General features: G+C 37.9%; 2 protein-coding genes across 3 annotated transcripts; one reads left to right on the top strand and one right to left on the bottom strand.

Annotated features, from left to right (window-relative positions):
• Window positions 1-3,155: 3,155 nt before the first annotated feature.
• LOC110771534 (AP-4 complex subunit mu) lies at window positions 3,156-6,882 on the bottom strand. Of its 2 annotated transcripts, none has more exons than XM_021975848.2 (13): window positions 6,656-6,882; window positions 6,440-6,534; window positions 6,138-6,341; window positions 5,940-6,047; window positions 5,717-5,839; window positions 5,470-5,596; window positions 5,161-5,264; window positions 4,938-5,042; window positions 4,762-4,856; window positions 4,269-4,356; window positions 4,034-4,094; window positions 3,843-3,916; window positions 3,156-3,413 (listed from the first exon to the last, which is right to left on the bottom strand). In XM_021975848.2, the coding sequence occupies exons 1-13, from the start codon at window positions 6,711-6,713 to the stop codon at window positions 3,315-3,317; spliced, it is 1,341 nt and encodes a 446-aa protein (XP_021831540.2). In that variant the 5' UTR covers window positions 6,714-6,882; the 3' UTR covers window positions 3,156-3,314. The 2 variants fall into 2 exon arrangements, with proteins under 2 accessions (XP_021831540.2, XP_021831542.2); XM_021975850.2 differs by having other exon boundaries at window positions 6,440-6,575; window positions 6,656-6,878.
• Window positions 6,883-7,083: 201 nt separating this feature from the next.
• LOC110771532 (mitogen-activated protein kinase homolog NTF3) lies at window positions 7,084-9,854 on the top strand. Its single transcript, XM_021975846.2, has 3 exons — window positions 7,084-7,507; window positions 7,605-8,065; window positions 8,832-9,854. The coding sequence occupies exons 2-3, from the start codon at window positions 7,643-7,645 to the stop codon at window positions 9,525-9,527; spliced, it is 1,119 nt and encodes a 372-aa protein (XP_021831538.1). The 5' UTR covers window positions 7,084-7,507; window positions 7,605-7,642; the 3' UTR covers window positions 9,528-9,854.
• The last annotated feature ends 2,223 nt before the right edge of the window (window positions 9,855-12,077 follow it).

Below are 12,077 nucleotides of genomic sequence, written 5' to 3'. Positions count from 1 at the left end.
ATTAGCAAACCTGTAATTTGAAAAGTTGTAACTTTAAAAAACCGGGTACCAGTTTTCATAATTATGTAAACTCAGTGAGTGCTTAGCCAACATGTTAGTGCAGTTCAAATGATTCAGGTCATCAATATCATCTTCACATACATGTTTATCGTTTCTCCTTTTTCTTTTTTTCCTGATAAAAATAAATAAATTTGGTATTAAAAACTACAACTTGCATCCAGCATTTTTTTGCTGCAACAACACTCATTGTCATTGAGTTCCTGCCCACCCTCGCCGGTAAAAACCATGGAGAAAATCACAAGCTTGTGCAGCAGCAATATGGTCCAACAATTAAGTTGGACTCTGTAGGCACAACAACAAAACGACATGATAAAAGTCATAAATAGATATGAAACAGAATATATACTTGCCATTTCCGATCTTCTTTTTCTTTTTATTTGATCTTTTTTATTTGTAGAAGCGACACATATGGGATGGGGGATTCGAACACATGACAACCGCTTAAGCTACAAACACTTTGCCTTTTATTTTATTTACTATTAATAGTAAGGCAAAGCTTAGAATATTTGATGTTTAGCGTTGGATTGATGGCAGTGAGAAAAAGGAAAAGGGAGGAAAAAAGAGATGACAAATCTATTCCATTTGTCCCAAAGCCAAGACTCTCTGAACCCAAGGAAGAAGAGAAGCCGCTATTTAAATGTCTGGCTATTATTAGGCTATTAGCAAATGCATGCATGATGATGAGGTAAAACGAGATTTTCCAGTTCAGTGAACTGACCAGAAAGCATATACACAATACACGAATGAATTTGTATGTGAAGAGATTAAATAAATCTTTAGTGTTCATTGGGTTTGGGAAAATAGACAACCTGCACATTGTGCTTCCTGTTTGGAGGTTGGGGAGCTACATCATCATCAGTTACAGTTACCGGGTGGTCACATGTCAATCACTTGCATACCCCACGTGTTTCGGAGAATCAAAAGATTCCCATCACCTACACTTTTTTTCCTTCTTCTTCTTCTTCTTCTTCTTCTTTTTCTTGTATAAATAAATAAATAAATAAATAAATCTTAATTTTTACTTGTATTACTTGTACCTTGAGTACGGATCTCTTTTAATTTGACCATAAACAATTTTTGCTCCAATTCCACACTTATCTTTAAGAAAGAAAAAATAAATTTCCATTGAGAGTAGGACGGTGTTTGATTGTTCTATCAGAAATTTCTATTTTCGTAAGAAGGAGGAAAACCTACGTGTAAAAGAGGTAGGTAAAAACTGGAGCTCATTTTGCCGCCAATGGTTGCAGTTGGCAGTTGGCTGTTGCAGATGAGGTCAAATCCACAAGAAGATAAAGGTCTACGGGCATGAGCAGTGTCCTCTTATACCTGGCTGCCCGCTGGCAGAGAATTCTGCATATTACAGAATCCCAACAGGAATCATGTCTAAACTATTTTGTAAATTTTTCCAAACCCTTCTCATATCCCTGATTTTTATCCTTCATACCCAACCCATTAAATTATCTTATTTTTTTTATTAATCAAAATTCGAACTCCTTTCCATTTACGTTTTATTTTAAAATTGTGATATTTCTTGATTATGGAAATAATGGTGGCGAAATTGCCCTTCTAAAAATTTATAAAATTACAAAAAAGAAAATATACAACGAGTTTGAGTTCATTCAGTGAGTTTAAGAACTGAACACCTGTATAAGTCTGCCGAGTACGAGTACAAGTACATTCCAATAACGTGAGGCTATCAAAGCTATGCCATTCGGATGTACTTTCTTCAAAATCATCACCAATTTAATGAAGGATCAATGGGATAAGATTTGCCACTGCCTACAACCGGCAGCAGGCACCGGCTAGAATACAAATTCACGGGGTTAATTTATTTCAAGCTATTCTCATTGAAGATGACTTGGAAAATGTTGATGATGGGAAGGCAGGAGGAGGTTAGTATTTCACAAATTTCATTTGCTATTTATTCCACAACAAGATATAATGCAGAGGCCTACCGTCATGAGCACTCCCTATACCTGGCTGGGCTGGCAGAGAATTCTGCATATGACAGAATCCCGGCGAAGATGATTGCCCCAAATATTCTTTTTTATAATAAATAAATACATTGCACACGATTCTCTAAAGTAAGACTCATTTGGATGGGAATTATTCTTAATCTTTTCATCCATCAATATTCAATAAACATAAGTATCTCTTTCTCCACTGCCCCATCTTACGAACTCATATGGTTTTTCCTTTGGCCTTTACCTGATTTTACAGTCATAATCATATATAATCACACCCATAAAAAAATAAAATAAATAATTTTAAGCTAGACCACCTGCGTGCTCAAAAATATTGTCGTCATGGTTTTAATAAAATTACGTCTGCTTGCTGCGTTGAACTAACTAAAGTCTTAATCAGCTTTTTATGCTACCAACTAAAGGAAAGGCTTCATATTTTATGCTAAAGATGAGTTTGATTTTTCCAGTTCCTTCACTAAACTTCCGTGATGGAAATGATTAGACATGATTCCTGTCGTTGATAACAATTAGTTAATCACTAGAGAAAGGGTAAAGAGGCGAGTTTGGAAAACAAAAGTAATGGAAATGGCATCGAATTCCTAAAGCAATATTAGTAGAAAATTGCCCATGCCAAAGATAATCAACAATTTGAAAATCAAGGGAGCCAAAAACTTTTCTTTGGGGTGTCTTTAGGTCTAGATTGGTTGAATCTATGTATGGCAGCATCTGGTGACTTTCTTTAAGATTGCCCATTTGGAATTAGCACTTGATCTTAAGGGCATTTGGATATCGGCTATTCCAAGGATAATCTAAAGATAAGACCGTCCAGTTCTTTTCACCACTTCTATTCAGAATTTCAGAGATGATGAAATGGAATCAAGTTCCCCTGAAAGCCATCAATTGGCACTATATAATATATACCCTAATCTCCAGCAGACAAAACTATAAAAAGAATTTAACTCCGAGTTATATCGTCAATCCAAGCTTTCCCTAAAAGAACAGGTAACAATAACCAGCTGTCAAACACAAAGAACTGCAGTCAGTTCTACTAGTCTGGTATTCTCTCAAGCATCATGGGCAAGTCTATGTGTTACCCTTTAGTGAGTCAATCATGATGGTACACAGGACAAAGATAAAATCTGATTTGGTAATAAGAAACTAACTCCATTTTTGTTTAACCGCATTCATTCTGGGTAAAGGTAAAAAAGAAGCAAGAAACACACATAGAGGGGGAGAGAGAGAGAGAGAGAGAGAGAGAGAAACGGAAAACCAAAATAGGGTGATGAGGTATTACAACCGGGCAACATAGGAATTTGAGTGTGTGACATATCTCACCCATCGATATGGATTGTAGCTCTTTGACTTCTTTGTTATATGCAAGTATTTCACCTGCATCAAAACAAATGGAGAAACAAGCATCTTAAAATCAAAGAAAACACATGATTATAAATGTATGTAAAACAGGAAAAAAAAAAAAAAAAAAAAAAAAAAAGGAAGAAGAAGAAGAAGAAGAAGTGAAGTTCGTGGTTTATTATACAGCTTTGTTCCGCATTGTGAGTTTGATTCTCAAACAAAGGTTAACGAACTCAACTACGAAGCTAATTTGACAGAATTTGCACAGCACATTCACTAGTAGGACTCCAGTTACTTTTTATTAGGTGGTAGAAATTTGATGGGATCTAAAGGCAAGGGAATTCGGGGCCTACACAATCTCATAGCATTGAAGAGAACTTGGAGCTCTGAGTTCGTACCATAGGTCCACAGAAATTGGCTGAATCAGAGGTTAGGTCCTTACAAGGTCAAAGACAAAATCTTTACCTGAAGTCTTGAAGCGTTAAACATGGGTACTGTGAAGGTCATGCTAACAGGTCCAGCTTCCTTGGTAATATTTCCTGCATTAATACAAGTGCATAACAAAGTAGCATTCACACACCGGTTTCTTTATTTTTCTTCTGACACGGAAACGTCATTATAAACAAAGAAAAAAGAAAAACAGAACAGTATATTACCATGTGATTCCTGTGAAAATGTCAGCTTTGCATGTAATGTATGTTCAGATCCACCTACAATCTACAATGTAAGGCACCTGTTACTAATTTTGGACATTGAAGAAACTCATACTAAAAGTAGTATGCAAACAAGGGGAGAACGCTTGCTACAAATTAGATAGATCAGTATACTGAATCTTCAAGGTAGAAGTAGAGAATGAGAAATAATATTATTGAGAGGAGAAGAAATCCTTGCCTTCTTTAAACCCCACTCCATTCTCTTGTTTGCTTCAATAAAATCGGTTGTGTTTCCAACTGCTCCAGGTTCCAACTCAAAACTAACTCTGAAATTATTCCAGAGCAAATAAGGTAATCAGTAACGCGGATATGGATGCGTAGTATGAAAAAAAAAAGTTAATTTTTTCCTTTCCCTCCCAATCATGTATGTGCTTACAATAAGAATTCTTGCTGAGTAAAATAACACAACAAATACCTAAAACCCAGCTACTTTATCAAAAGTTCATCTAAATTTTCTAGAAGCTTTCACCAAGTACAAATTGAAACATAATAAATAGCGAGTAATATATGATACAAGGGCCAATTCCATGAATAAATAAAGGGGGAGAAGGAGAAAAAAAATAAAAATTCAGGAAAATGATTGATCTGCCTATCTAGAATTTTATCTGCACATGCACCATATCTTGCTTATTCACAAACAGAAGGAAGTGAGAAGGCAAAATACACATTACCTAGTTGTATATGTTGGCAGTGGAATCTGCACAAGAATTTTATCTGCAATAATGCTCGAGGGGAAATCAGCACGCACTTTAATAGTAACTTCGGCCTAATAGAACATAACATTCTTTAGATGGAATCAGATTTTACTATATTTAAGACAGGAAGAAATTTTTAACTTTTTATTCACCTTAAATGGTCCTGCTTCTTCAATTAATGCATTAATACGGAAGGGAGGCTTGAATTCCTGAGTGATGCGGTAATTCATGACAGGAAATTCACCATCTGTTGGTACCTATTAAACAGTACTGTGATCTATTAACTTTAACACTAACAGAAAAATAGTTATAGTGTCTCCGCTCTACGAAAATACTAAATGTGAGTATATAGTAAAATGTCTCAACCACACTCACCAATGTCAGTGTTCTGTCAACATCGAAACTATCAAGATGAACAGATTCATGGAAATTACAATCGTCCAGTATAACAGCTCCTGATCCAAGTGAACTACCATAATCTATTGGAAAAGGCAGCATAGTCAGATTAAGTGGAAAATGCAACTAAAAGTACATTATGTAAAAAGAAAGAAGAAAGAAATCAAAAGGTAAGGATCAGCGCCAAAGGCACAGATCACACTCAACAATACCAGCAGACTATACAAGAAGGACAGTTAAAGAAGACTACTGACATCCGAAAAGCATTTTCTATGGTGTAAAGATTACCATAGATGGATTCTCCACCTCTTCCAATACTCACTTCCTCATTAAGAGCAAGTCGAATTTCTGGGTTGCCTGTAAGATAACTTTTCAATTGGATGGTACCATCAATCTCAGAAGTAAGTATATATCCCTGCAAGAACAACACAATAGTAATCAAAACTGCTCAAAACTGATTAACATCTGAGAGCTCTGTGACCCAAGAAGAAAAAAAGAAATTAAAAATGTTGAGCTAAACACAAGTGGTACTTACACTGGAACTGAATGTAACACTCATTTTCTCGATTATGTCAACAAAAATTTCCTCTCTTTTCCTTCCCCCACGCTCATTTGCTACAACAGATTTTGTGATTGTTGTCACTGGCATTCTTTTGGCCTAATGTAGACATGCAAGTTTAAGAAGTCAATCAAACCACTAAGTTAACGAGAACAACAAAAGACTACCACTAAACTCAAATCTATCATATAAAGAATACCATAAATATTCCAGCAGGACCCAACTGTGAAGAATCAACCACAACAGGCTCATTGAACACATATGACTTCAAAACCTCAGTCGAAGTTGTCTGCACATAACCAAAGTCCTGGAATTTATAGATAACGGGTTAGCCAGAGATTATATACACACAAAAGTCTCATACTTGAGAATGCTGCTACATTTTTAGGACACTTACAATAATTTGGTCGAGCAACTCATACACAAGCACAAAGTTTTTTCGCAATGCATCTTCACTAAGAACCCCAAGGTAATCTTTAACGACTCTTGCAATCCTTCGCAGAAGTTCCAAAACAAGAGAGGGTGACACATTCACTCTTGTTGTCGCAACAAATAGCAACCCAGCATCCTTCACGTGAAAGTAGTTTACACCATCCGCATTCTAAAACGAATTAAGTACAATTAGCCATGCCAATTGATTAATAATATGCCATTAATACGTTAATCTCATTATTCAAATAAAGAAAGAAAATACCCTACAAAGACAGGTGGCGCATCCCCTTCCCCATCGTCCTTCCAAAATTTCACTTTGCGGAAGAAAATCTCCGCGCTTCCCTTCGGTACTTCACCGCGATCTGAAACCATTCGCAAAATTCACAATTTGAACCCTAAAAACCTATATATGAAAAAAATCACAGATTTTCAAATTCGGAATCAGATTAAATGCGACCGAGCGAGAGAGATAGAGAAACTAACAGTCGCGGAAGACGATGCTGTCGCCTCTCTGCGATAGAATGAAGAACTGAGAGATCATCGTTCCTCAGCTCAAAGCCTCTTCCCGTTTTCCAACTCGTGAATTTTGATCGCTTCGATCAAACGGTTTCAGATTGTTCCCTTTCAGAGTCCTTCAGTGCCCTTTGCGTCTGTCTCTGCCCCCATCTCCGCGTGGAACACGGGAACCAACATTTGGCGGTACGGCTACCGAATTTGCGCCACGTTTTGAAAGTCACGAGTCAAGCACGTGAATGGACTTTTTATTGTAAATGTCGTTTTGGTCGTCGCAAGTCTCGTAATCTGACTAAACGACGATGTAAGTAAAGTCGTTGAAGACTGCCCTGCCCCCTGTCCAAAATGGGTGGGTCCCTCTGATTAAAAATATCCGTTGGTGCTCGCTAGCGTTACAAGAGCGAAACCCGGTGGGAGATGCTGCGATCCATCATCCATTCCATTAGACAGAAACAAGAAAAATAAAGATAAAATAATAAATCCACATAATTGTCACTAGCTTCCTTCTGTTCTGATCGCGATGAGATAACGAATCTTGCTCTGCTCGTCAAACACCCTATTTTTTACGACACAGATCGGAATTCGAAACCCAATTTCAGAGCCTTCCATGACTTGATTCGTTAGCACCGCGGCAAATTCTGGCGCGAAATTGAGGCCATATATGGTTTGGAGTTGAAACTAGGGCTTGCGTCTGTGAATTCGGCGAGGAACGATCTTCGGAGGTTCTGAAGCTTTGTTTGCGGAGAATTGCAAAAATTTCGCATTTTTCCGGTGTATTAGACGAGAATTTGGATTGGTTTGACAAACACAGAAGTTAAAGAGGTAAGCTTTGTGGTTATGTGGTTTGAAAGCGTGGTACTTGGCTGCAATAGTTGTGTTTCATTTCTGAATCTTTGATGATTTTGATGACATTTTGCAGAGAAAGAAAATATATGAATAGAATTTAATGTGAAGGAAATGGCGACTCAAGTTGAGCCTCCAAATGGGATTAGATCGCCAGGAAAGCATTACTATTCCATGTGGCAGACCCTGTTCGAGATCGATACCAAATACGTGCCGATCAAACCGATCGGTCGAGGAGCGTACGGCATCGTTTGCTCTTCCGTGAACCGGGAAACGAACGAGAAAGTTGCGATTAAGAAGATCAACAATGCGTTTGAGAACCGAATTGATGCGCTGAGGACGCTGCGGGAACTGAAGCTGCTGCAGCATCTTCGGCATGAAAATGTGATTGCTTTGAAGGATGTGATGGTGCCAGTTCAAAGGAAGAGCTTCAAGGATGTCTACTTGGTGTATGAGCTCATGGATACGGATCTGCACCAGATTATTAAGTCCTCCCAACCACTTTCTAACGATCACTGTCAGTATTTCCTCTTCCAGGTACTCAACTCATCATGACCATGCCCTGTTGTGTTTCTATAATTGTGGAAAATGCATTTTCTGAGTTGACATAAATTTATACTAGTCAGATTATTTTAACTTTGTTTTACTCGTGAAACTGTTCAATTCTGGTAATTTAATCCAGCATATGCTCTTTGGTTCTATATTGTTGATTCAGTTCACTTTCTCGGGTACTTTTCGCTACTTGCAAAATGAAACATCATACATTTTAGAATGACTTATAAATTTTATTACCTTTGAGAGAGGGCATATGGAGTTTCATAAAAACTGGTAATGCATGATTTTGTTTATAACTTTATGAAACTTATGAGACTAGGCCTCTGTTCTAACGTTTTTATATGCGAACACCCGACCAATGCATGGACCTTCCCCTTGGAAGTTTCAAATAATGGTTCTGCTGTAGAATAACATCGTGCAATCGTCTAGTATCCATGAACCATACTAATGAACAAACGTGTGCTCCTTCATCGACTTTCGATTGGTTTGGACTACGGTTTTTAAGAGCAGAGTGGGATAGATGGATTGCATGGTTCCGCCTCTGCATTTACTGTGCTACCCTATGCCTTTCGTTTTTTTTTTCTTTTTTGGGTAAGATTCTTTTGTGTTGGCTCTTATTAATTTTTTTTCCTTCTATAGAATTAAAATTGTCCTCCACTGTTTTGATTTTAAAAGCCCTAAAAGATACATAACTGTCGTCTTTGCTTTAATCTTTTATCACTTGTACTAAAGAGAATGTTTGTTGCAGCTGCTTCGAGGCCTAAAGTATCTCCATTCTGCAAACATTCTCCATCGTGACTTGAAGCCTGGCAACCTTCTTATCAATGCGAACTGTGACTTGAAGATATGTGATTTTGGACTAGCACGTACTAGCACAGGAAAGGGCCAGTTCATGACTGAGTATGTTGTCACTCGTTGGTACCGTGCCCCTGAGCTCCTCCTCTGCTGTGACAACTATGGAACATCCATTGATGTGTGGTCCGTTGGATGCATCTTTGCTGAGCTTCTTGGCCGGAAACCTATCTTCCCTGGTACAGAGTGTCTAAACCAGCTCAAACTCATTATCAACATCCTTGGCAGCCAGAGGGAGGAGGATCTCCAATTTATAGACAACCATAAGGCGAAGAAGTACATAAGATCACTGCCATATTCTCTTGGGACCCCCTTCTCCCATCTCTATCCTGATGCCCATCCTTTGGCAATCGATCTACTGCAAAAGATGCTTATTTTCGACCCATCAAAGAGGATCAGTGTCCTTGAAGCACTCCAACACCCTTACATGTCCGCGTTGTATGATACCAGTAATAACCCTCCAGCCGAGGTACCAATCGATCTTGACATAGACGAGGATTTAGGAGAAGAGACAATAAGGGAGATGATGTGGAAGGAAATGCTTCATTACCACCCTGAAGCTGCTGCAGGCAATGCGGAACTGTTTTCCTGATCATCTTCTTTGTAGCTCTGGCATATAGGCCTTTGAAATGTGTTTTTGGTGTGAATAGAGACTAGGAAGGTTCTCTTTGTTATGGTGCCAGCCTAGCTTTTTATTTATCTCTTCCCTCTTCCACTCCAATAATCTTGAAGCAGCAGCATGCGTCAGCGGGTTTCGCCTTCAATAGCTTGCTTATGAGTTATGAGCTATGAGGGGCTGCTGAGCCCTGCATATGATAGGTGGCGTCTTTGAGTTTGTATATACGTGTGTTTGTAAGTCTCTGGAGCTTGTTTCCGTTTGTAATTAAAGAAGGACGAAGTTCCTATTTTATGTCTACAAGATTTTGTATGATATGATGGAACTTTTACCATTGAGGTGAAGTGTGCCATGCTATCAATCAAACAAAAAGCAAACTTGTTTTTGTCTGTAAAATAAAATTAACACTTTAGCTGCAGCCTGCAGGCAGGCAAGCAGGGCATATGGCATTTGCTGTTGTTATTCTCTGTTTCTATCAGCCACTACGCCTGATTTTATCATAACTAATCAGGCGGCGGATAATGGAGTTGGGTTCGAGGTTGGACTGAGCCTTTTCTGAACAAGGCCGCCTATTAGTACAACATGATCTCCCTCTGAGAGCGATTAGGGTTTCAGGCGACGTTGCACAGCTAAAAGCCCAATAGGAGGATCGGTTAGAAGCTTGTTGGGCTCTCATTAAACGCAGCGAAGCCCCCAAAACGTGAAAACGTGGAAACGTGCGTATTAAAACGGATGGTCTACAACATCCCTCCCTCAGATTAATGACCAGCAAAGTCGTCGTGGTCATTCACGTGGTGATGTTCCCACGAAGCCACCAAGAAAATATAAATGCCCTGTGTGTGCAGGGAAGAAAAAGCAAAAATATTACGAGATCTTTCTTCTTCTTTTTTTTTCCTTTTTGGTGGATGGAACTCTTCTTTTCCTTTTCTCTTTTCAGGGAACTGAGAGTTTAATGATACGTTAAAAAGTGTAGTTTGATGAGATGGGCAATGGGCATGCATACACGTACATGTATAATTGGATGAGAGTCGTCCTTTTTCATGATTTATTAGTCTCAAAACACCCATGCAATTTGCAAATGCAAATTAAATTAGGCAGCACCGACATATTTAACCCTAATTATCTGCCTGGCTCCAACAACAAAAATTTGCGCCACTGCTTTTCGGCTTGACGTCCAATAAACTAATTTATTGGCAACTTTCAAGTTCCAACCACGAAAAAAACTTTAGCTGGAAAATATTTTTGCTCACCACTTTAACGAAAGGTGTACCCTCATTATCATTCTCAACACTTGATATATGTCCATAGACATAATCTTAGTTAACTATTTACTTTGTACTTATGAAATCATGGTTATGTCAATAGACATGTGTCAAATGTTAAGAAAGATAGTGAAAGTACACTTTGGATTAAAGTGGTGAGCAAAAATGCTCCTATCTAACACGCCCTTTCTTTCATTATATTAAATTTAAAGCTTACATATAATAAGAGCAACCAGCAAACATATATACATACGCTTTGAATGAATATATATAATATACTAATACTAGTTGTAATTAACATCTAAAGTAGTCATTAGTTTCAATGTTTATATAGACATCTTTATCCAGACCAGACATTCAAATTTAATGGAAGAACCCCACTTATTATGGGCTGTGATGTGCGTGCGCATATAAGAAGAAGAGAATAGGATAATGATATTGGCAGCAGACTTTGGAAGAATGGGAATGTTCTTGCGCATTACATTACATTCATGCGTATATATATATATATTATACAGATTAAAGTAGCGAAAGTGCATTGGATGCTTTTGTCAATCTGTGGAGCTTTTATATTTTTTGTTTCCACGTGCTTCTATCTCTTCTTATTAATATAGGTGTAGCCTCAAAGTGACATCCGTCGACCGCTTTGATCGACTCACTGCACGTAATGAGGGGAATGTACGAACCCTTCATTACTGTTTGCAGAACCAGAATATTAATCTCAACCTAGTTATACATATATGTACTTGCAAGCAAAAGCATATACGTACACTACATAAGATTAATTGCCTTCACAACGAAGGCAGATATTGCAAGAATATTTGAAAGGACAAGTAACTGAGTAAGTAACCCTCGTTTAAGAGGAATGAGAAAGGTGAGACGACAGCACTATATTATACAGGTTATCTTACCTTTTACTGTTCTTCCATTCCATGCTTGATCATATCGTTTTGTACATGTGGGGAAAACTAGTACGTGGATTCTCAGATACAAGGAAACAGCCTTAATTAAAGTTGTCACTTTTTTTTTTTGTTTGTTGGAACTTGGAACACACACATATCTGTTTAATCCAAAAATAATTATTGCTACGTACTAAATATATATTTCCTTGCAAGAGATAACCCTAGAAAAGAACTCACCATACCATTTCAAGAGATATATATATTTATTATAAGCAAGCTATCGCATTTAATAAGTCTGAGAGTAGGCGTGGCAAATGAAATGGAGAGAAGAAAGAAAAAGGATATAGAGTGTTTGATCTGTC

This window comes from Prunus avium, chromosome 1 (genome assembly GCF_965620075.1).
Source record: "Prunus avium chromosome 1, drPruAviu1.hap1.1, whole genome shotgun sequence".
NCBI classification, from domain to species: domain Eukaryota; kingdom Viridiplantae; phylum Streptophyta; class Magnoliopsida; order Rosales; family Rosaceae; genus Prunus; species Prunus avium.
Note: the sequence above shows the minus strand (reverse complement) of the source record. Positions and strands in the feature narration are given on the sequence as shown.

Bases quoted from the DNA above. Each gene is read 5' to 3' on its own strand.
- LOC110771534 (XM_021975848.2), bottom strand. From the start codon at position 6,713: ATGATCTCTCAGTTCTTCATTCTATCGCAGAGAGGCGACAGCATCGTC. The intron at 6,535-6,655 runs GTTAGTTTCTCT...GAATGGTTTCAG, and splicing joins CAGCATCGTCTTCCGCGACT to ATCGCGGTGAAGTACCGAAG. The intron at 6,342-6,439 runs GTAGGGTATTTT...AATTCGTTTTAG, and splicing joins GGGATGCGCCACCTGTCTTT to AATGCGGATGGTGTAAACTA.
- LOC110771532 (XM_021975846.2), top strand. From the start codon at position 7,643: ATGGCGACTCAAGTTGAGCCTCCAAATGGGATTAGATCGCCAGGAAAG. The intron at 8,066-8,831 runs GTACTCAACTCA...TGTTTGTTGCAG, and splicing joins GTCAGTATTTCCTCTTCCAG to CTGCTTCGAGGCCTAAAGTA.